The sequence below is a fragment of the Halichoerus grypus genome, chromosome 4 (assembly GCF_964656455.1).
Source record: "Halichoerus grypus chromosome 4, mHalGry1.hap1.1, whole genome shotgun sequence".
NCBI lineage: Eukaryota > Metazoa > Chordata > Mammalia > Carnivora > Phocidae > Halichoerus > Halichoerus grypus.
Window position 1 is genome coordinate 68682334 of NC_135715.1, and position 23479 is coordinate 68705812.

General features: G+C 37.9%; 2 protein-coding genes across 4 annotated transcripts in view; one reads left to right on the forward strand and one right to left on the reverse strand.

The window, feature by feature from the left end:
* The window catches only part of N4BP2L1 (NEDD4 binding protein 2 like 1), a 29035-nt gene extending 25517 nt beyond the window's left edge, over positions 1–3518 (forward strand). The window contains exons 3-4 of one of the 3 annotated variants that reach the window (XM_036070497.2): positions 809–877; positions 1845–2021. In XM_036070497.2, the coding sequence (XP_035926390.1) occupies positions 809–877; positions 1845–1888 (113 nt within the window). In that variant the 3' untranslated portion in view covers positions 1889–2021. Of the gene's footprint in view, positions 1–682; positions 760–808; positions 878–1844 lie in introns of all 3 variants that reach the window. The other 2 variants (XM_036070496.2, XM_036070494.2) reach the window with 2 other exon arrangements.
* Positions 3519–4949: 1431 nt separating this feature from the next.
* BRCA2 (BRCA2 DNA repair associated) overlaps positions 4950–23479 on the reverse strand; it is a 61059-nt gene continuing 42529 nt past the window's right edge. Inside the window, exons 19-27 of the mRNA XM_036070486.2 lie at positions 22784–22939; positions 22537–22681; positions 21126–21247; positions 18764–18962; positions 18380–18543; positions 18152–18290; positions 9094–9338; positions 7382–7528; positions 4950–6258 (exon numbers count right to left, since the gene is read on the reverse strand). Of these exons, the coding sequence (XP_035926379.2) occupies positions 5620–6258; positions 7382–7528; positions 9094–9338; positions 18152–18290; positions 18380–18543; positions 18764–18962; positions 21126–21247; positions 22537–22681; positions 22784–22939 (1956 nt within the window). The 3' untranslated portion in view covers positions 4950–5619. The remainder of the gene's footprint in view (positions 6259–7381; positions 7529–9093; positions 9339–18151; positions 18291–18379; positions 18544–18763; positions 18963–21125; positions 21248–22536; positions 22682–22783; positions 22940–23479) is intronic.

Sequence of the window (23479 nt, forward strand, 5' to 3'; positions counted from 1 at the left end):
GTATTTTAGAACACAATAAACAATAGTGATTATAAAGTTCAGATTTTGAGATAAAAAAAGTAGTAGCCAATTTATGAATGCAAAGAATATCTGGATGTTTATATGGAAACTGTAATCATTTTCTAAACTTGAGGAAAATGGGGCACAGTGCACTGGGCCAAACTGTGTTGCATCAGAGGGGAAAGCTCCCTTTGGTGGGAAGAGTTTGTAAAGAGTATGGGAAAATCACTTTTATTTCATAAGCTCTGTTCCTGTGGCACCCTGACTTTCTAACCAAGGTGTGAGGGATGGGACAGGGCATTTGACAGAAGAAACTCTATGATAATCATATAAGGGACTTTGAGAAGCCACTGAATGTATTTCTCATACCTGTGAATAGGATATTTAAAACTAGTCCAGCTATCTATTTTTTAAAAATGTCCCAAAACAAAGAACCTTTATAATTTTCCTACATAGTAGATAAAATGGACCAAAATTTATCATTGGGAGCCATAATATAGTTTGAGAGTGGCTAAGCATGGAAATGAACCAACTGTACTTGTTAAGATAAACTCAGGCCTTGGATTACTGGTAAAACAGAGGAATTGTAGAAAGGATTTGTAGTAAATGTGAAATGGCAGCATAAACATTCCCAAACATACATACCATGTCTTCAATGTTTTATGTACTTTTGAAAAATCAGGCACTTGAAAATAACTATGAAGTTATATTCCGAGAACCTGACACTCGCTGGAAATTCAACGTTCAAGAGTTAGCAAGGTACTTCTTTGTTTTTCTAGTTCCTCATTATGTATCCTGCTATTTTCAGGTATTTCAGACCGAACAAAAGAATCTTTTCAGGCTGGAAATGGACATGGTAGTTTTCAGGCCAGAAATGGTAATTCTTGGAAATTGATAACTTTGGAATTATTAATGTGAAGACTTTAGTTTTGGGTCAGTTTTCTAATATAATGCTAAATGCTAAACCTTGGCTTGGACTTGGTCCTTTTAAAGGACACATTTAACTTTCTGCTGAAATGCTTCTTCATTAATGAGCGTTTGAAAGCACTTTTCTCTGCATGGGATTGCACATATCAGTGGTGTTTCTGCATTTAGGCTAAATCTTTAAAGATCTTTAGATGTTGAACAGTCTGTGGTTCATTTATGGTCTAGATGCTGCTTCTAATTTATAAAGCAATACATGTCCAAGTAATACTAACTTGTTGACTGAGTGCATGAGTTCTGATATTCACTATCTGTGTTACTAGATAATGCCAGCGATTTAAAGTAACCAGTGAGATCAGAATTTACTTTTTAGGAATAAGGCTAGTTCATTCTATGGTTATAAGCAGAAAGCATTTCCAAAGTGGGTCTGTGGCCCACCCCCATCAGGATTGCCTGAGGGGGTTGTTGAAATCCTAGTTCATGGGCCCCATTCCATCGTGGGGAATCTCTGGTAATTGCATTTTGAACTATATCCCCAGTGGATTCTCATGCCCACTTGAATTTAAGATTATTTTAATTAGCATCTAGAAGTACCTAGGACTGACTGACATGAATCGGTTATAGAGATATGCATGATTAACAGGCAAATATATAATAAAAAGACCTCACGGTGTTTTTTTACGTCTTGAGGCACAGAATTGAGACTTCCAGAAACAAAGCATCTGTGAAGGTCTTGCTCTTTGCTAGGCTCAAGGCAGCATGCAAAACAGGAGTGGAGCCTGAAAGAGAACTCCTTAAGGAGACCTCACGCTTCTGTGAGAGTTAAATCCTGAGACAAGGGAGTGCATCTCTAAGTAAAATGCAAGTAATTCCTTTTGATAGGCTGCCTTAAGTAAATGTTTGCATTTGTTCCCACGCAGAAGAAACATTCATGGAGTCCCAAGAGAAAAAATACACCGAATGAAGGAGCGGTATGAACACGATGTTACCTTTCACAGCGTGCTTCACGCCGAAAAGCCCAGCAGAATGAACAGAAACCAGGACAGGAATAACGCGTCCCCTTCCAACGGCGCACGATACTGGAATCCCTATGCAGAGTTTCCCAACCGGAGGGCTCCTGGGGGCTTCACAAACGAGGGCTCCTGTAACAGAAGAGGCGGTTGTCACCATGGATATTAGAAGCCTATCTTACAGGCATTCGAAATTTTCCTAAATCAGTTTTTACTGCCAATTTTGGTATTTATTCTTTGTTCGGTTTTTGTCAAAGCTCTAATTCCAGTGTAAATAGTTGGACCTGAAAGTTTTTGAGCAGAAGCCATTATACTTCATCTTTGCCGAGCATTTGTTAAAGTGATCCTGTATGCATGGTCCGACGCTGGGAATTCGGCCGATTTGATTGTAAACAGAGTCTCTTTCTCTAGGGAAGCCAGAGATTGGAAACTGAAACCTGAGAACGTACCCAAGCACGGAAGCAGTCACCTAAGTCCAATATGTAGAAGCTTTAGTACCACTTTCTCTGAAGGAATCTATTTTTCCAGGAAATTCATCTCCATCAGGAAAGTTGGAAAGGTGGGGGAGAAGTGGGAGGCAGGAAAAATGTTAGTGCCGTTGCTACTCTGAAAATCTGTGTATCCTCAAAATGTGCGAGGTGTGGCTGTCACGATGATACTGATTTTCCTTTAAAACGCACATGCCAGAGAGCGTACACCTAAGGGAATGTTGTCCTTCAAAGTAGACACTTGGGGAATTACTCCTTTATTCTAGTGATGTGTTATTGTTAAAAAGGTCTGTCGGATCCTTCTTTTAAAAATTTTTTTAGAGACAGCAGAGCAAGAGAGCGAGAGTCGGGGAGAGAGAGAGAGGATCCTAGGCAGGCTCCTCGCTCAGCATGGAGCCCACTGCGGGGCTCGTTCTCACGACCCTGAGATATGACCCGAGCTGAAATCAAGAGTCAGGTGCCTGACTGACTGAACCGCCCACGCGCCCCTGTCCAATCCTTCTTAACAGCTCTACAAGCTGCTGAGGAAAATCAGTGTCATTATTTAAAGTCACATCTTGGTTTTAAATTACCACTTTATTGAATAAGTTTAACCTGACTAACTTTTGGCTGTTGTGCTAATAGTGTAAATTAAAGAAGCCTGACTTTATAAAACACCAATTTTTAAGAGAGTTAAGCAGTTTTTAAAATTATGCCTGTTAATAGACGTGTGTGATACTTGGCTGCCCAAATGTTTGGGAGTGCAAGGAATTAAACATCCCAAGATAGAAATCATACAGGGGTATGTCTAAGCCATGCCCATTGAAAGATGACCAGTCTTGGTGTTTTATGTGGCATTAAGACAATAAAGTTCTGCCACAACTCTGGAATGTCCCTCTTGTGCCTATACTGAATCTATGATTCCAAATTAAATCTCAGCAGGTTAAAATCAGATTAATTTGGTGTGAGACCATGATAAGTAAGACCATGTAGGATGTATGCTTTATTTCTTGTTGGCCAACAGCTTCTTTCTAATGTTCTGTGAAATATTATTTTAAGTGTCCTATATAATGGTGCTTTTATGGCTATTAAAAATTACATATGGTATTGCTTTCTATGAATTTGTCATTGAATCTAAACTTTTTTTGGACCAATGATATAAAAAAGTTAATCACCTAAATCCCATAGAATTCTACCGTATTAAGAACCAGTTTTTCTATATCAAACTTATTTACCAGTCTCCTCTAATAGGAGACATAAAGACAAAAGCAACCTTGTATTTTACATGCTGAAATCATCTGATCTGTGCACATTAGAAAGACTCTATTACTTTAACATTTCAATACCTGACACGAGTGAAATCTTACTGCTATGTAACCAGTATGAAGTGGCCCCAGGTTTAGATCCAGAACTTTTAAAGAGCTCAGAAGAGTAGTGTCCCTGTCTCTCTCTTTTTTTTTCTTGTATGACTCCTGAAATACTTGGTTTGGAAACATAAAAGAATTGATTAAGTGCTGCCAGCTTTACCCAGCTAGAAGTGATCTATTTTTTCTCTTAATTCGTATGTAATTTTTTGAACACTCAACTTTAGCCTGTAGTGTTTTGTATTATTAACCTTTGCATCATTCATATAGCTGGTGTAGGGCTTTATGTACAAGATAATAGGCTCTCATTAAGTGATTGTTGAATAACACAAGTTGCTTTTACCTTTTATCCCTTATACAGTGTACCTTCTTGACTTTGAAATCATTGTCACTTCTTAGAGGATAATATCCATATATACTTAAGCTTCATAGTTTGCTTATATAGCTTTGCTATATTATTTACAACATAAAAAAAGGAGTGTGTGCATGAGATCTCTCTGTGATCTAAATGGTAATGAAGAATGGAGGAGGTACTAGCAATTCGGGTTTTCTAGGAATGAAAAAAAAAAAGGTAAAATTCTTATAATTCTTTTTGTTCACCTGAGATTCAAGTTTTATTCCCTGTTCTAGAATGGATCACTTGGAAAATGATTGGGGTGTGAAGGACCAAATTGTTTGAACAAAACTTAAATCACATATTATTAAGACTGGCAGAACACCTGAGTTAAAAAAACTGCAGAATGGACTATTTATTATGTTAATAATTTTTAGAGGAGAGAAAAATCATGGATCACAGTTATGAAAGAAAAAAACTGCTTCTTAAAAGATTTATTCTAGGGTTTGAAATGTGTTTATAATTAGATTTGAAAACATGGTATTTTATATAAATTTAAGACATATTAAAAGACCTGTTTGAAGAGCTTCTCCATGCTATTAGCTCCTATTAGAACTGCATTCTCTTTTCTCTATTAAGCATAGAAAGGTAACAGATGACAATGTCCTCTTATATTGAACTATTCCTGTCTGCCTTGGTGGTTAGAAAAAACCAGGTTTGAAGGAAGGACTTGCTGAGTCCTGTGATAGGACTAAAAATAAAGCAGGTAGAATCACAGCCAATTTGAAAGAAAGATTTTCTCTTAAGTTGCAGATGATCATTTTGTTAAAAAAACACAAACACTATGAAATCTGCTTTAAAGCATTTGAATTTTTAATTAATTCAGCAATCACACTGGAATCATAAAAAGGAATTACATTGAAGATTCTGTTTTTCTTGCAGTTATGCTGACTTAAGGTTGAAGAACTGGTCTAAGGAAAACACCACTGTTGTTTCTTACTCCCTCTGACTTTTGATCAGCATAGAACTATAAGAGAACCAACATTCGTTAAGGAAAAGTGGTTCATAGTGGGTTACCTCTGAAAAAACCAAACCAAACCAAACCAAATCACCTAAAATAGGAACTAAACTAAAAGGAATTACAGGAGTCAAAATAACTGTACTTAGAAACCTAGTTTCACTTAATTAAGGACACAATTTAAAGAGAAAGGTATGTTTACTTTGTAAAATACACCTGATCAAATCCAGTGATCAAATCCAGTCATAAAGATTTAAAGATTTTTTTTCTTGATTGGTTAGTAAATAAATATACAGTCAATTTTCGGACATGTAACTGAGATTAAAGTATATCGTTACAGAGACAGGCCAGGCGCATTCCTGAGATAGACAAGCACACAGGGAGATTTGGGACTGTGTCCTTTTTTTCTCATGCAAATCCTGATGTACTTGATGCAAATCCTGATAGGCTGAAGCTGCATTTTCTACAAATTGGAAAGGCTGAGTCAGTAACTGATTTATTGTCATTTTTGTTTTTGTCGCCTTTGCAGTCTCATAGATGCCCTTTTCACTGTACTTGCGTCCTGCACATTGGTCTCCCGCTCTTCGGTGCGGGCCTGGGGGCTCCCGCATCCTGTGACCCCAGATGCAGCAGAATGCCTTTTCTGCCTCAGAAAATTCTTTGAGCTCTCGGGAGCAGTCCTAGGGGAGTCACTGAGAGACATAAGTTGATTTTCTCCTGCCGGACCCGACAAAAGGGCTTGGGTGTTTATCAATGCGAGTTCTTCGTCTGCTATTGAATCACTTTCCAAAAGGGAAAGGTCATTAAATTTAAGTGGAGTCATCTGAGGAGAATTCAACTCTTTCTTCTTTATAGGTGTTTCGTATTTGGTGCCGCAAGCCCGTGGTGGCTGAAAGGCCTTCTGTGCAGCTGGAGAAACAAATGTACAAATGGGACTGACAGGTGGAGGTAAAGGCAGTCTACTCAAAAAATCCAAAGCTTTTCTCTTCTTGCAGCTTTTTGGGTCATCCATCTCTTTCTCCCCTTTACAATAAGACTTTGAAATCATTTGGGCTGATCCAGGTGTGGGAACAGACTTCTCTTTTGGCTTACAAAGTGATAAAGGACTCTGGTAATTCATCTCACTACTGGGAGAAGACATCTGATAAAAAGACAAAAAGCAGCCTAGATAATTATGCACTAATATATAAAACATCACCAAGTTAGCTTTTCATTAGAATTATTTTATTAAAGATTCATTTATTTTAGAGAGAGAGAAGGGGGGAGGGGCAGAGGGAAAGGGAGAGAGAGAATCTCAAGCAGACAGCCTCCCCAGAGTGTGGAGCCCGATGCAGGGCTCGATCCCAACCCTGAGATCATGACCTGAGCTGAAACCAGAGTCGGACACTTAACTGACTGAACCACGCATGCACCCCTCATTAGAAATATTTAAGCACACAAATACCACACACATTGTCACTCCCCTCATGACTCATAGGTCAGATGCTTCCAAGAGACCTTGATATGATTGTGCTCATTCCAGAAGGAAATAGTTTTGCATAAAAGGATATAAAAATGACAGGAAAAGAAAGAAGAATGAAGACTAATTGTACTAAAAGACAAAAAAGGAGGTAGGGGGACATAACTTATGCACTAATCTTTTCTTTTTCATTAACAGTTTAAACAAAGATAAGCATTTTTAACCATTTTACGAGCACAGACTGACCGGGTTCTAGTAGGTATACTTTTCTAGTTTTGTGACTTTAGGCAATTGTTCAGCCTCTCTAGGACATAGTTTCCTCATTTGTAAAATGGAGATAATTTCCATCCCATGGATCATTGTGAAGATTGAGTTAATATAGATACACGTAGCAACTGTTAGCTACTTAAGAATTAGTCATCAGCCAGTATTACAGACCTTATGGCTTGATGTGCATGTATTGTGATTTAAAGAGTTAAATCAAACTGAGCTTAGAAACAACCCTAACTGTATAGACTAGTCCTCCGAGCAAAAGGACACAAAGTATTTTCCATCACATGTACTTGCAAAGCTAAAAATGAAAGCACCTGTTTGTAAAATCTGTCCCCAAAGAACGTTACATTCTGGCTTTGATAACAAGATAGAATTTCTAGATAACCTAGACTTACAGGAGCCAGATAACAATTAACCATACTTTCTAGGTAAGTTTAATTACATTTTACCATGTTTACTAGGTATACACCAAAATATATTATTGCCTTCATTTATAGTATTTACAAAATTCCTTAAATTTACATTAACTTACCAGAAATTTATTTCCCATGCCAAGAACTGTTTGAGCAGTGTGTGGCTCTGAAGCATAGTCTTTATTCGGGGTGGACAACTTGGGAGCGTTTGCATTAAGTATATGCATAAGTTTGTTTTCTGCATCATTGCAAAACATACCAATATTCTAAGAAAATAAACAGGAAAAGCTGTTTTGTAAAATGAAAATGCACATATTCATGTTTTCAGAAAATGTTACTTTTAAAACCAGAAATAAAAGGTTCAGACCAGAAGGAAAAGAATGACACACCCCAAATTTGATAGCAATTGTCAAACAATCTGCCAGTGTAAAAATGCAAAGCCAACACAGTTGTTGGAGGGAGAGAGGGAGTCTGTATGTCAGGGAAGGAAAGAGATGGGAGAGATCTTTCCAATCATCCAGTTTAATAAGCAAGGTTTCACATGTATACTGGATTCATAGCTGGAAGACGGTCTCCAGATCCAGCTCTATTTCCTACCTGATAGCTGTAAATCATCTAACATCTATAGAGTATGCCTTAGGTTAGTAGTAAAATGAGAGAATCACCTCATGTCTGTTCCAAGAATTAACTGAAACAATGTGTAGGCTAAACCACATAAAACTGTTGTTTAAGAAATTTCAATTGGTCAAATACCAGCAATTTTATAGGATTTAACCTAATTGATGAGAGTATTTTGTAAGACTTAAAAATGCCATGTAAATGACAGTCAGTTGTCTCTGAAGTAACCTTGAACAGTCTCAGAGAAAACCTGGATGTACTCTGTATGGGAGCCAAATAATGAATGCACCCCCCCCCCCTCCAGTTTAGGAACCAGATAAATCAGGGTGTTATTCTTCACTATGTGTACTGAGTCTTTAGGTAAAATATTACACAAACTCCTTCACATAGCTGGCTACTCTAATGCTTTTAAAACATAATTTTATTTATATATATTTTGAATAACACACATTTCAAATATTAAAGAGGCTTATCTTGAAGATTCTTTACTAGTTAGCAATTTATAAAATCCAAAATTTTATTGGAAGGCAGCACTGCAAAGTAGTTAATAGTTTGGGCTACACATTCAGATGGCTTAAGTATGAATCCTGCTTCTAACAACTTGGCTGTGTGCCTTAACCTCTCTGTTTTTCATCAGTAAAATGGAAAAAAGCTCCATACCTCATAGGGTTGGTGATAGAATTAAATGCGACAGGGTTGGAACAAGGCCTGACACACAGTAAGTACTCTAAACTTTAGCTAATATTATTACTTGCTGTTTATATAGATTTAAGGATAAAATGCATACATTATCCAGGGAAAATAAATTTCAGTGTTCTCCTATTTGGGAGTATTTCAGATCAAAGACAGATATAAACTATAAAATACTAGATATGGAGTTTAAAATGTAAATTTGGAATCTGCATGTTACTAACTAACTACACTACCAACTGCTCTGAACCATGGGCAGTTCCTGTAATTCTTGTTGGTCACATGATCTGTAGCTCTGAATGTCCTCCTCACAGGTTCCTCTCACTCGGTCCCCTCCAAATCATCATCTCCCAGCTGTTGTCCTCCCATCTCCTCAGGCTCGTGAGCAATTTATACAGGATGAAACCTCATTACATTGTATCTCAACTATCCAATTTTCATAGAAGCCACCATATTTCCTTAATATTTGACCATCAAAATAGGAAAATACCAAAATGCGTGGTAATGCACAAAGTAATTTTACCTCGATAGTATTTTTCATTTTGTGGAATAGCTGTTGAAAATGGCCCTCCTTTGGACTGGCAGAAAACCTGGAAAAATCTCCAGCAAATAAAGTAGGAATTCCTGATTTGGCTTCTGGTCGCCACTGGAGGTTGCTTGCAGCAATTAATGTGTGAGGTTTAATAATGTCCTCATTAAGGTTGGCCCAAAACTTTATTGCCAATAAATTATGGCATTCATCTGACAAATAGACCAAAGGAGCAAGACCTAAAGAAACAAAACAAAACAAAACACCCCACTTCATTATATATGTTAGGTAAATTTAAAAAATGCAAGGAACTTCTAATATGCCCATTTGTTTTGGTATGCTAATGATAAAAACAGATCAAAACAACTAAATTTAGAGAAAGCTCAGGATTTCCAAAATAGCCTGTTGCTTATCGTGCTAAAATTTTAATGCGAGTATGACAACATATTCTATTACTGAGGCCATGGGGAAGCAGGTATACACTGCTGGTGGGAATACAAATTTGTGCAATCCTCTGGAGAAAAAAATTGGTAGAACCTAGCAAAGTGATCCACGTTTACCTTTCCACTCAGCAACCCCACTTCTAGTACTCTATTCTGAAGATGTACTTCCAATAATAGTGAGATACATATGAACAAGGTTCAAGAAAATACTGTGTACGAGCTTATTCACTGAAGCACCGTTTGTAGGTAATTATAAACGATTTAAAGCAGCCTATATTACAGAAGAGTAGTATGGCACATTCAGACAATGCTGTACTATGCAGCTGTATGAAAGAATGAGGAAATGCTCTGAAAACACAATGGTCCAAAATCTTTGGGATGAAGCAACAGCTGTTCTAAAGAGGGAGGTTTACAGCAATACAGGCCTACTTCAAGAAACAAGAAAAATCCCTAATAACCCTTACACCTAAAGAAAATATAAAAAGAACAAACAAAACCCAAAGCCAGTAGAAGGAAAGAAATTATAAAGATTAAAGCAGAAATAAATGAGACTAAAAAAAGAAAAATCAATGAAACCAGAAGCTAGATCTTCGAAAAGATTAACAAAATTGATAAACCAGATTAAAGCCAGACTCATCAAAAAAAAAAAAAAAAAAGAGAGAGAGAAAGGACTAACACAAAATCACAAATGGAGGAGAAATAATAACTGACAGCACAGAAATACAAAGGATTAGAAGAGAACATTATGAAGAATTATATGCCAACAAATTAGACAACCTAGAAGAAATGCATAAATTCTTAGAAACATGTAACCTTTTTTTTTTTTTTTTTAAAGATTTTATTTATTTGAGAGAGAGAGGGAGAGAGTAGAGCGCACAAGCAGTGGGGACAGGGAGAAGCAGGCTCCCCGCCAAGCAGGGAGCCCAACATGGGGCTCAATCCCAGGATCCTGAGATCATGGCCTGAGTCGAAGGCAGATGCTCAATGGACTGAGCCACCCAGGCATCCCTGAAATATGTTAACCTTCTAAAACTGAATCAGGAAGAAACAGAAAATTTGAACAGACTGATTACCAGGAATGAAATTGAATCAGTAATCAAAAAATTCCCAATAAACAAAAATCCAGGACCAAATGGTTTCACAGGTGAGTTCTACCAACATTTAAATAAGAATGACTACCTCTTCTCACACTATTCCAAAAAAATAGAAAAGGAAGGAGAACATCCAAATTCATTCTATGAGGACAGCATTACCCTGATGGACACAGATGTAAAAATACTCAGCAAAATATTAGGAAACCAAATCCAACAATACATTAAAAAACAAACAAACATTCACCACGATCAAGTGGGATTTATTTCTGGGATGCAAGGGTGTTTCGGTATTCACAGATCAATCATCGTGATACATTACATCAATAAGAGAAAGGATAAAAACCGTATGATTGTCTCAATAGGTGCAGAAAAAGGATCTGACAAAGTACAGCATACCTTCATGATAAAAATCCTCAACAAAGTAGGGTTAGAGGGAACATACAATAAAGGCCACATATGAAAAACACATAGCTAACATCATATTCACTAGTGAGACCCTAAGGTCAGGAACAAGACAAGGACGCCCACTTTCACCACTTCTTATTCAACACAGTACTGGAAGTCCTAGCTACAGCAATCAGACCAAAAAAAAGAGAGAGAAAAGACATCTAAATTGGTCAGGAAGAAGTAAAACTTCCACTATTTGCAGATGACATGATACTATATAAAAAACCATAAAGACTCCACCAAAGAACTATGAGAACTGATAAATGAATTCAGTCAAGTTGCAGGATTCAAAATTAATACACAGAAATCTGTTGTGTTTCTATGTACTAATAATGAAATAGCAGAAAAAGAAATTAAGAAAATCCCATTTACAACTGCACCAAAAAGAACAGAATACATAGGAATTAAAAAAAAAAAAAAAGAGAAAGCTCTCTATTCACTGTTAAGTGAAAAGAGAAAAGCACACCAAAAAAAGACTAAAATTTGTTACCCTTCATATAAGAAAGATGTTGCTATAAGAAAATATATACATGTATCTTTCTACCTGTAGAGGACAAACACAGGAAGGATAAACCAGAAACTACAGAGATAGGATGTGGGTAGACAGAAGGGGAGGAACAGCACTGGGGTAGAAGGGATGAGAGAGACTGACACTTCTTGGAGTATGCTTTTGTGCAGCTGACTCTTAGAACGCAGTATTTCACACACCCTTCACATAGCCCACAAACAAATAAACCCAACCAGATAGGAAATTCAAAATGGAACACAAACATATTTCCTGGCCTTTCTATCTAAAAGGGCCTAGAAGCAATGGTACCTCTGAAGTAATGAGTACATAGTCTAGCAAGCAGATGTTGGCTGTAAACACCCAATTTCTCAAAAAAAAAAAAAAAAAAAAAAATCAATCCAGGGTTCCTTGGAGAAGTAGTTGATTCAACTTCACTGGGGCAAGGAACATACAACATGAACCTGGAACATCTCGTTGATGCCAAACAGTAAAGAGGTGCTCAAAAAATTACAGGAGTCAACCTGAAAAAATTCCTAATGGCCTAAACTGAAACAATCAGAGCAAAACAAAATAATGCAGGTATTGAATTTTAACACACAGAATAAAATACATATTCATTAGTCCATACTATAAATCAATATAAATCAATAAGGAAGTAAATTTGGGGAAAAGAGGCAGCTCTTACAGTGGAATTCCAATGAATTCCAATAAATGGAAAAGAAAAAAGGAAATCATTAGGCAAATACTACAATAAAAACTGTTGCAAACAAAATCAGCTGATGGATGCTAAAATTAATTGGTGAAAGTCTGAGGTGAAATAGGACTTGCACAGTCTCAAACAATCTGCTCCAAGGTTAAGGTGGCAGACACCACCTTAACCAAATGATCAAGGTTGCCACTCTCAGTAATAAGCAACATCAACTTCATTAACCCCTTGATACGAGAGAAGGACAGGCACAGCACTGTTTCTGTGGTAATTTTGCCAAACATGTATAACCTTATTCCAGTCATGAGAAAACAGCAAACCCAAATGGAGGGAAATGCTACTAAATAATTGATCAATCTATTCAAAAGAGTCAAGATCATGAAAAACAAGAGAAGACTGAGGAATTATCAAAGACTGGAAGAGAATAAGGAGAAATGATGATGGAATGAAAGTGGGATCCCGGAATAAAAAAAGGAAAACAGCATGACAAACTTCTAATTCAATTACATTCTATAGTGTAGATAATAATATTGTGCCAATGTGAACTTCCTGATTCTGATCATGGTACCATGGTCATGTAGGATGCTTACATTAGGGGAAGCTGGGTGAGAGATATTTGGAAAGTCTGCATTATTTTTGCAACTTTTCTGAAGGTCTGAAATTATTCAAAAAAAAAAGTAAAAAAATTTCAATGCCAAAAATGGGAGGGGACCACTGGATAAGCCAGGACAGGACAAAGGCACTAACCATTCAATCCTATTTAGAATTCCTTGTCTCTGTTACTGTAAGAATTACGTTTCCCTTTATAAATGACAGGAATGGATTCCATTCTCAGATAATGATTTGTTTATTCTATTGCAAATGATGGTAATTCCTTTTATTTCTTTCAATTTTATAAGTAGATTTATTTAATGGATTTTAATCTTAAATATTAAAAATTGCTTTTAGAGAAATTATATTTCCCAAGCATGTTCGATTCTCTAATTTTGGAATCTGCCTCTAATTATATTCAAAACTTGATTATAGCCCTTCTATCAAATGCCCTTCTTTAAACTATGTTTTTCAGGGCGTCTGGGTGGCACAGTCGGTTAAGCATCTGACTCTTGATTTCAGCCCAGGTCATGATCTCAATGTCGTGAGACTGAGCCCCACATTGGGCTCCATGCTGAGCATGGAACCTGCTTAAGATTCTCTCTCTCCTTCTCTCTCTACCTCTCCCCCTCCCACTTGTTCTCTAAAGTAATGAAAAAATAAACTCTGTTTTCCCCCAATTATGAAAGTAATACACGTTTACTGAAAAACATTTAGAAAATGCAAAATATAAAAATAAGCTTCCAGGATAGTTTCCTCTCTTCATTTTTTCCTAGAGGTTTCATAGCTAAATCAAATCGTATACGTTGAAAAAAAAAAAAAAAAAACCAGAAACTTTACTTATTTCTCTAATTACCATGCATCTTGTACAAATGGTAACAATTGGAAGAATTTTTTAAAAGTAACACTTTTAGAATGTTGGCACTAAAAAAATCATGAAAATAAAAGGATAAGAAGAAAATTATTTTGTTGGTTTGTAGTCTGGGGCTGCTCTGAACTTACGCATAATTTGCTGTACCTTTTAAATTCTTTTTAGAAAATTTCACTGAAAGGATAAAGCACGTAGCAGTTTCTAAACCTCCGTTCACGAATTCTCCGGCCAGCGATGTTGTGTGGATGCAGAGCCCTCCATCTTCAGGTCCAGCGTGTGCTTTCAGGGAGCACTGGTTATGGCCCGCTCCCACCTGAGCTCCCTCTCCCAGGCTCACCCTCCGCTGTAGGGCCCACTCTCTGGAGGAAGCATGCGTCCAGTGACTGGCCCCTAGCCTCAAGCGGGCATGACCCTGAGGGCCATGCTCGCTGCAGAGTCCCCACGGGACACACAGGTGCTGTTCTGGGGGCGCTTTCCAAGAAATCTGAGGGTTTCCCAGGGAAACTGACCTAAGAAGTGGTCTCATTTAAGTAATTCACTTTATACCAGTTTTTGTAATATAGTAACAAAACAGACTGAATGCTAGAAGTCCCTATTTTAAGTCCAATTCTCAAATGGTTGGGTTGGGTTTGGTTTTGTCAGCGGGAAGTGTTAAGAAAGAACACATAAGCATTAGAGCCTGAAAGTATGGGTTCCAATCCTTTACATAACTGTGACCTCGGGCAGGTTATTTAACCTCTCTGAGCTCCAGTCTCCCCATCTGTAAAGTGGAATAACAGCAAATGAACAGTGTTACTATGAGGACTTTATGAAATTCTCAACAATTACCTGCTCCCCCACCCTGCCCTGCCCCACTTTGTTAGAAGTGGGGACAGAAAGAAACTAAAACAGAGTCCCTGTCCTTGAAGAGATCACAGTATCATGGGTGGGGAGGAGGGTCAGGAATGTGGGGACAGGCCCCTGGGCCATGTGATGCATGTGATGGGTGCCGACCCAGCCATGACACGCTGCGGCAGCTGAGCAGGGAAGCTCTGACCCTGGCACAGACATCTGGCTAGGGGATGGGGGGGGCATGTAAGCTGACTAAGGCATGACAGCCTTTCTTCAATTCTTCACGAAGGGAGGACAAAGGGCATTGTAAGCAAAGTGAACACATATTTAAAGGTAGGAAGTACTACATGTTCTATATAGTGGGTCAGGAACACGAAGTCACAACAGTTGAGCTGAGGTGTGTGGGGTGGTGGCTTAAGGCAGGCAGCGGATGAGTTTTTCAGGTATATGAAGGAGGTGGGTTTCGTTTTCTAAGGGATAGGAGCCACTGAGGATTTTAAACCAGGAGACATCATGATCAGATTTGGGTGTTAGGTAACTAGTACTTCAGGCTTAAGGTGGCACTTTGAAGCTTTCTATAACAGAATTTTCTTCCTCTAACAGTTAACATCAAACTAAATAAAAACAGAAAGAAGTGTTCACCAAAAATACGAATGAGGGATACCCTGATATAAAATTTAAAAATTAGTGATGAAGGAAAGAAACAAGACTGTGGATAAGGCCAGGCACAGAAAGGCTCAGCTTCTAATTCCTTTCCCCAAACTGGTGAAATGACATGTAGCTTGAGAATGTTATTACCCTTAAACCTAAAGGAAAGCAAACGGCCTGTGTCTCCTTGCCTTCTTCCTCTTCTGATCAGAAATAATGAAAATGGCTGCAGGGGAAGCAGGTGACCAGGACTGACTGAAAGAAGTGAATGTTCCAGGGTGTTAATGGGTTGAACTGTGCCCCACCCAAGATGCTCAAGTCCTAACCCTCAGTACCTGTGAATGGGGCCTTATTTGGAAACAAGGTCTTTGCAGATGTAAGCAAGTTAAGATGAAGTCATTACGGTGGGTCCGACCCAATGTCCTTATATAAAAAGGGGAAATTTGGACACAGACACGTACATGGGGAGAACGCCATGTGAAGATGAAGGCAGAGATCGGGGTGATGCACCTATAAGCCAAGGAAAGAATGCCAGCAAACCATCGGAAGCTAGGAGCAAGGCACTGAACAGATTCTCCCTCACAGCCTCAGAAGGAACCAACTCGACCAACACCCTGATTTTGGGCTTCTGCTCTCCAGAACTGTGAGACAATACATTTTGGTTGTTTAAGCAACCTGTTTGCAGCAGCATAGCAAATTAATACACAGGGTGACTCACTCAACTGGGAAAGACAATGTAGAACAGAGACAGTATCTTCCAGGGATACACAACATACAGTGGAAAGAAACTCAAGTACTCAGCCATCACGTGGTAACTAAGAGGGGAAGACAATGATTTGGGATATGGCAGAAAGTCAAGACGCGCCTTTTCCTCGGCACACACCTCACCTCCTCACCACTATCTGTCCTGCCCGGGGCCATGAGAAGTGGTTTCAGGTCAGTCTGACAAGCAGCCAGCTCCCAGGTCCTGCTGTATTCCCTGGGCTGTCTCCAGAAAGCTCTGCACACCGACTCCTTTCACACCATCTCCTACCTCTCCCTGTCTGCTGGAGCGCCTTCCCTGGACAAATCCCCACTCCGCTCAACCGCTCCTATAACTGCTGTCCTTACCAGCTTGCTGGCTCTCCTCGGATGGCACGGCTGCCCCTGCAGACCTCTTGTGCTCCTGGCAGTCAGGCTGGCGTAGGTGACTCCCCTGCTCCTTGCAGGCTGCTGCTACCCACCCCCCCCGAAAGCATTCACCCTCCTCACTGGGCCTTTCTCATCAGTATACACCATCTCATCAGGCTGCTATTGGTTTTTTCATCGGAAAAAACATTCTCTTGATCCCAACTCTCCTCCTTGTGAGTGCTCCATTTCCCTTCTTTGCTTAAAGCATGATCTTCTTGAAATGGCTGCATTCTATAACCTAATATGCATGCCTCTCATGCGTCCAGCGTCCTCCCTGGTGCTGAAGCCAACAGTCCCTTCCTGGCCCTCACCTCGCTGTCTCGGCTATCAAATACCATCTGAGACTGAATCACTCTCACCTCTCCGGGATTCTTCTTCCCTCTGCGCTTTCAGTGCAGCTCACTGTCCTAAGTACTTCTGCCATCTTTCAGTGGCTTGTCCTGTTTCTTCCACCGAGTCCTTTACATCTCCCTGCCTCTAAGCACCAGCGTGCCCGAGCCGCTTCTCCAGCTACTCCCGCATCCAGTGACCTTGGCCGGTCTCACAGCTTTAAACATCACCTGTATGATGATGATGTCCCAATTTATCTTTATATCTTAGCCCAGACCACTCCCCCATCAGACTCCTGTATGTCCCACTGTCAAGCGGAAATCTCTGTTTATACTAAGTGCTAAAACTTAACTGACCAAACTGAGCTCCTGACCCTCAACACATACCCTGTTTTTCTTGCACTCTTCCCCTCTCAGTAAATGGCAACTCTTTTCCCAGGTGCTCAAACCAAACACCTTGGCATTAACTCCTTGACTCCTCTCCTTACCCTACCTACACTGTCCGCCTCCTTCAAAATACAGTCAGAATCTCGCTTACATGTGGAATTTAAACAACAATAACAACAACAAAAACAAACAAAAAAAACCAAACTCATAGAAAAAGGGATCGGATTGCCTGGTTGGGAAACAAATCTGCCCTCTGTGTTGGAGGCAGACAGGATCTCCATCCTTCCAAGATTTTCTGCTCTGCAAGCATTCTTGAAGTGAGAGTCTGAGACAATGGCTGCTATAAAATGTGCATTAACATCACAGAGAACAGCCTGCCAACACCAGGAGCTAATGGGACAAGGGAAAAATAGCTAGCAAGGTGGTGGATTTTAATACAACCATATCAATCATCACATTAAAGCTGATCAGATTAAACAAACCCGTTAAAAGACAGGCCCTCAAACTGCATAAGAAAACAAGATCCAACTGTGTTGTCAGAAAACCAGTTTAAAGATGCTGGTAGGTTAAAAACAAGAGTGGGGAAAAGATGTACCATACAAACAAGAACTAACCACAAAAAGTAGGAGGAGCCACACTAAACAAAGTAGGTTTTAGAACAAGGGACATTAGTCCAGATAATGAGGGATACTGCCGAGAAGCTGGAGGTGGAGGCTTGAATGTTCAATAAACTGCAGAGGCAGATTATAATTATTTGTCTAGTAATCACTCAAATGCTACAAAACATTTCTAGCAATTTCTTTAAAATTAAATAGCACAGAATGGGATGTAAGTTCTTACCCTGTAATAATGCAGAATTGCTTTTCATTAAGAATTAAGGTTAAAACAGGCCTACTTTCAAATCACTAGTCACCAAATTTGCGGATTTGTTAACTCCAATTAATCTTAAGGGAAGACAAATTTTAAAAAATGTTATTTTTCAAAAGCATCCATAAGATGTTACAATTAAAAACACACTGTGTATTACCTATTTTTTCCACAACAGAAACTACAAATCCTATTAGGTCCACCTCAGAACAAGGTGGTTGGAAGTCTGGATCCAATAGTTTGCTGAAGTAAAGGGGCTCCCTCGGCTGATAAACTTGGAATAGGATTTCATCTGAAGCCTACGAGGAAAAAAAAAATCAGTGTATGTAGATTCTATAAACTAATATGCATTCATCAAAATTAAAAAACTATAATGAAAAGTTTGTACCGGTAGTTGTTGATACTGGGTTTTCTTTGTTGCTGTTAGCTGTATGTTAGCTTTTTCAGATTTACTTTTAGATTGTGATGTTGCAAGATGATAGATTCTGTATCTCTTTCCTTCTGTTAACAGGGAATATAAATCTGATGATGGACGCCAGATACTCAGTGTAACTAGATAAAGAGGAGAAAGATATAATGGAAGAACTGATAAGCATTACAATTCTTGTAAAACAAATACTGAAACAACAAAGATCTAAGGATTATAGCATTGTTTTGAGGGCAGTGGTAGCCCATTTTTACTCCTCTGATACAAGTTCACTTTATACTTTGCCTAGCATTTGGACTCATTTTATTAATGTAGTACTTTAACTTATAAAATTTACATACTGACCTGAATCTTTTTCTTTTTTCCCATAGCTTATGATACGCAACTTCCACATGGTTGTAACATTCCTTGATAAAATTTGTTCTCCTTGCTCAGCAGATTCCATAGCCTTCCTGAATTCCAACTGGATCTGTGCTTGCTTCTTATCATTCAACATCTGTCTGTGATTATTCAAGGCTCTTAACTGCTCTTCACTAAAGTAACCCTATGATCATTTAATATATTAAGGCAAATGATATTAGAATAAAAAGCAAACAAAAAAACCCCTCATCCATTGTAAATGCATCTCTTTAAATGGGGATAAAATACAACAGAATTCGAGTTCACTTTAACAATATGACAATATAAAAATTGAGACTCAGTTCATCACATAACAAATATTTTCAGGTGCCTTAAACTGTTCACTTATCTTTGTGACAAATTTCCCGAGGGCCAAGACAACCCCCTACTTATAAATGTACTCTAATAATCATAACCACCAACATTATAAATGGCTGACATTTGAGTGCTCCCTGTATCTGAGGATTGGATCTGTGTGTGGTAAATGTATTAATTCATTTAGTCCTTACAATAACCCAATGGGGTGGGCACTAGTATTGTTTGCATGTTGTAGAAAATGAAACTGAGGTACAGAGAGAATAAATAACTTGCAGGGGCGTATGTGGAGGTAGTTCAAGAGCTCTCATTCTTAACCCGAGGTAGTATAATTTTATTAACTCTCTGGAACAGCAGATAGTGTTGAAAACAGACGCATGCTACAAGCACTTATCTCTGCCTCCACACTTCTCTCCTGCTCATTTTAGCAATTTGCTGTCTGTATCTCTTGGGACTCTCACCCAGTACAACAAAAATGAATGAATAAACAAAAAATAAAATCAAATAAAAGATGAAATGGAATCCTGACTCACAATGCACTAGACTGCAGCTGCCTCACACATCTTAATATCCTAATCCATACTGGGAAGGGAAACTATGGGATCTGTGTACCCTGAACAGGTCTTTCTAAATATGCAGATAATGTTTAGTTTAAACACAAAGTCCCCCAACATTCAACATGGTCACTGAAAACAAACCCTTTGGGCAGGGTCTTTTAGAAATGGATGGCTATTTTTCCCTCCAAGAATTGCAATGAAAACTGTATCTAAGTGAAATCTCTTGAATCATGTACTCTCAGGACCTAGTGAGAAGCCCCTCACAGGCTTTCCTTTGACAGAGGTGGTGGGGAGGCCCAAGAGAGAAATCATCTGTCCAGCTACAGAGTGGCAGGCCCAGGGCTACAACTTAGTCTTCCAACTTTCATTCTGCCCCCTTATTTTCTCCTTTAAATAAATTCCATAAAAGGAAACAAGACTAAATAATATTTTGTTAAATTTTGTGATGAAATTAAAACTATTTTCATGATGACTCATAGAAAGCATAGCTTCAGTAAGAGGCAAATCATTTTTCAGGAAAGCATAATAAAACCTTAACTGACAGACTTTCAGCAAGTATACTCACAGGCTTTAAACCCAGACTCACTCCTCACAGGCAGAATCTGAGTTGTCACATTTGGGAATATGAGCAATTCTATTCAGAAAAGCAGTGCTTACTCTCTTAAGGGAGTTTTGTCTATTTTGTAGTCCCACTAGTTAAGAAAGTTAAGGCTATATACTAGATTTATTGTCATCAAATGAGATTAATCAATAAACAAACAATAATTTTCCTCAAATTCCCTCTCCTTCCTATGTAACAAATTAATCCTAGAATTTGCATTAACTGGATATCCAGGTGTCTAAAAATTCAGGAGACAGCTTAATATATAAAATGATGTTCCAATATTAGTAACTAACATGGACGTGGAACTTTGTAATAGTACACTTTTATATACATTATCTAATTTGATCCTGAAACAACTGATTTTATGCCCATTTTATAGCTATTTTATGCCCAATTGGCTAATAAATGGCATAGCCATAATTCTAACACAGTTTAGCGCTTCTGACACTTTTCCACCAAAATACCCTTAAGGTAGAAGATTAGGAAATAAACTCTAGGTAGGATCTGAGAAAGAAGTGAGCATATGGAAACTGAGACAATGCTTTGAAGATACTTGTTTTACCTCAAATGTAAACAAGTTTTGCCTGTATTTTAAACCACATTTATCTAATATATAAAATTATTTAATCCTTCTATCCTCCATTTGGTATAGAACTGCAAATGTACTGCACTGGTCTGGCACATCCCTGAGGACCCCAGAAATGTATACATCCTCTTTGAGAAACACACCCTTTCAACACAGCACTTGCCTTAATGGCCAGAAGATGGACTAGAGCTTCCCACCATAAAGGAGGAAGATTAAGACCCACTGGATGCCCTCTTACTCTCTCACCTCCAGATAACTCGGGTCTGGTGCATTCGTCACTGCTTCATAAAGCTCTGCACCATCTTGCAGAGCACAGACTTGCTGTCTTGTTAATGAACATGATGGTATACATCGTTTTGTTATATTTTCTAGGAAAAAAGCATCATTAATTAGCCAAACCACAAATTTAAGAACACTGAAAGCTAGAGAAAAAGCAAAAAGTACCCAAAGAAGGGAGGCTAAAAGGCAAAACACAATTTATCTGCTAAAAGTTTTCTAGGAAAATTTCAAACTAGTGTACTCACTCATGGTTTAAAAAATTGTCACAAAGACAGCTTACGTAGAGTAACTTGTAAATTAAGTAAATGATTTCATGATTTACTTAATCATGAAAATAGCATGAGCTGGTGAATCGAATATTGAGAGTCCAATTTTTCTGCAGATTTATATAGAACAGGAAGTTGAAAATCATGAAGAAACGCAGAACATAAAATTTTCAGCAAAAAACAAACATAAATTTCATGTCCTTTATGCTAAAAATACTGTGATTTTTTTATTATTAAAATTGCTGCCACAGGGAAAACAAGATCTAGCTCCAGGTGTAATAACATATAAATCAACAACTACAACAACGAAAATGTAAAAGTTATATATAAAGTAGGTAAGGATATTGAAGAAAGAAAATGATACACGGCTTGGGGAAAATAATTTTTGAGTGCTTATCCTTCCTTTTTATTGAATATATTTGACATATAACACTGTGTAAATTTAAGGTGTCCAATGTGTTACTTTGATACATTTATATACTTAATATGATTGCCACTGTATTGATATTTATCACATCACATTAGTACAATATTGTCTATATTCATTATACTGTGCATTGGGTCACTACAGCTTATTTGCTTGTTGTTGTTTTACCCTTAAACACCACCAGTTTTATCCTCCCACCCCTCATCCACTGATAACCACCATTTTACTCTATTTTTTTATGAGTTTGATTTAGTTACATTCCTTATGTAAGTGACATCATACTGTACTTGTCTAGGGGAAAATAATTGGGCAGTTTTTTCCCTTGCTGCTGATCTTTCTCTAATACCAAAAAAGGGTATTATAAACACTTTAGTACTGAAGCTTAAGAGGAAGTTTACTTAAGACTTCTGAAAAGTGCTGTGGTTATGTAATGTTTCATTGTCTAAGACAATCACAAGTATCTAAAAGTTCAGTGTGTTGAATAAAGAGGTGATAATTTGGGGTCACTTCAATGCTTATCTGTATACCTATGTAATTCAGATACAGAATTAGGAAAGAGAAGTCTATTATTCAAAACAAAGAAATTCACTCAATTACAGAGGTTAAATCAGAAGCCTCTAAACATCTTATAAAAAAACACTTATTCTCATATTAAAAAGAACTTGTAATATACAACTCATTTTACCGTCGTGCTTTTCAAATTCCCCTTGAATTTTATTGAATAAGACTTCTAGTTTCTTTTGTTGGGCTTCTGCATATTTTGTTGCCTCCTTTTCTTCCTCTCGTTCATTCCGAAATACGCACACTCCAGATAGGGTCCTCTCCATCCACTGTAAAATGTGTCAAACAAAGATACATGGTAGGGAGGGATCATTCAAATTAATTGTCCCAAAAGGAAGAAATACATAGTAAGCTTTAAGAATATATCATACCTGTATTGGGTATGCTCTTTGAACAACTACATCAACACAACCAACATTTCCTCCATCACTGAAAAGTGATGACAAGGGGAGAGGGAAAGGCCTAGGATCAGGAGAGAATCCAAGTTTGGCATACCAGCGAGCAGGACGAGTACTGTTAGCAGAAATCTGGAAAAATTAATGAACAAATCGATTTATAAGTTTATATATTCAATTCTATTTCAGATGTCATAACATTTTCATTCATTTCTTTCATTCATTCAAACATACTCATTTTCAAAAGCCTCATGAACATAAGAATGTAGAAAAACTGTACAAAAGGGAAAACATTTTCAAAATATAGTCTCTCAAAAAATTGTTTATGCTGTTGTAGAGTCTTAATGTAAATATTACTATTAGAAAATTAATAAGTCTTCAATTTAAACATGATGGATTAAAGACCTAAAGGACAAAGAGAACTGGGGAAAGAAGGGCAGTGGATGAGACATTAGCAAAATTTTGGAAGCTAAAAGTTTATTGGACAACTGGTAAATAACAAAGCATCCTGAGAATGATTACAGTTAATAAAAATAACAAACATTTCTAAAGCACTTCTTATGGTGCCTGGATAGTGTTAAGTGCTTTACATCTACTAACATTTAATCTTTACAACAATCCCAAGACTTACTGCCATTTTACAAATGACAAAACTCAAGTATAACCTGCTCA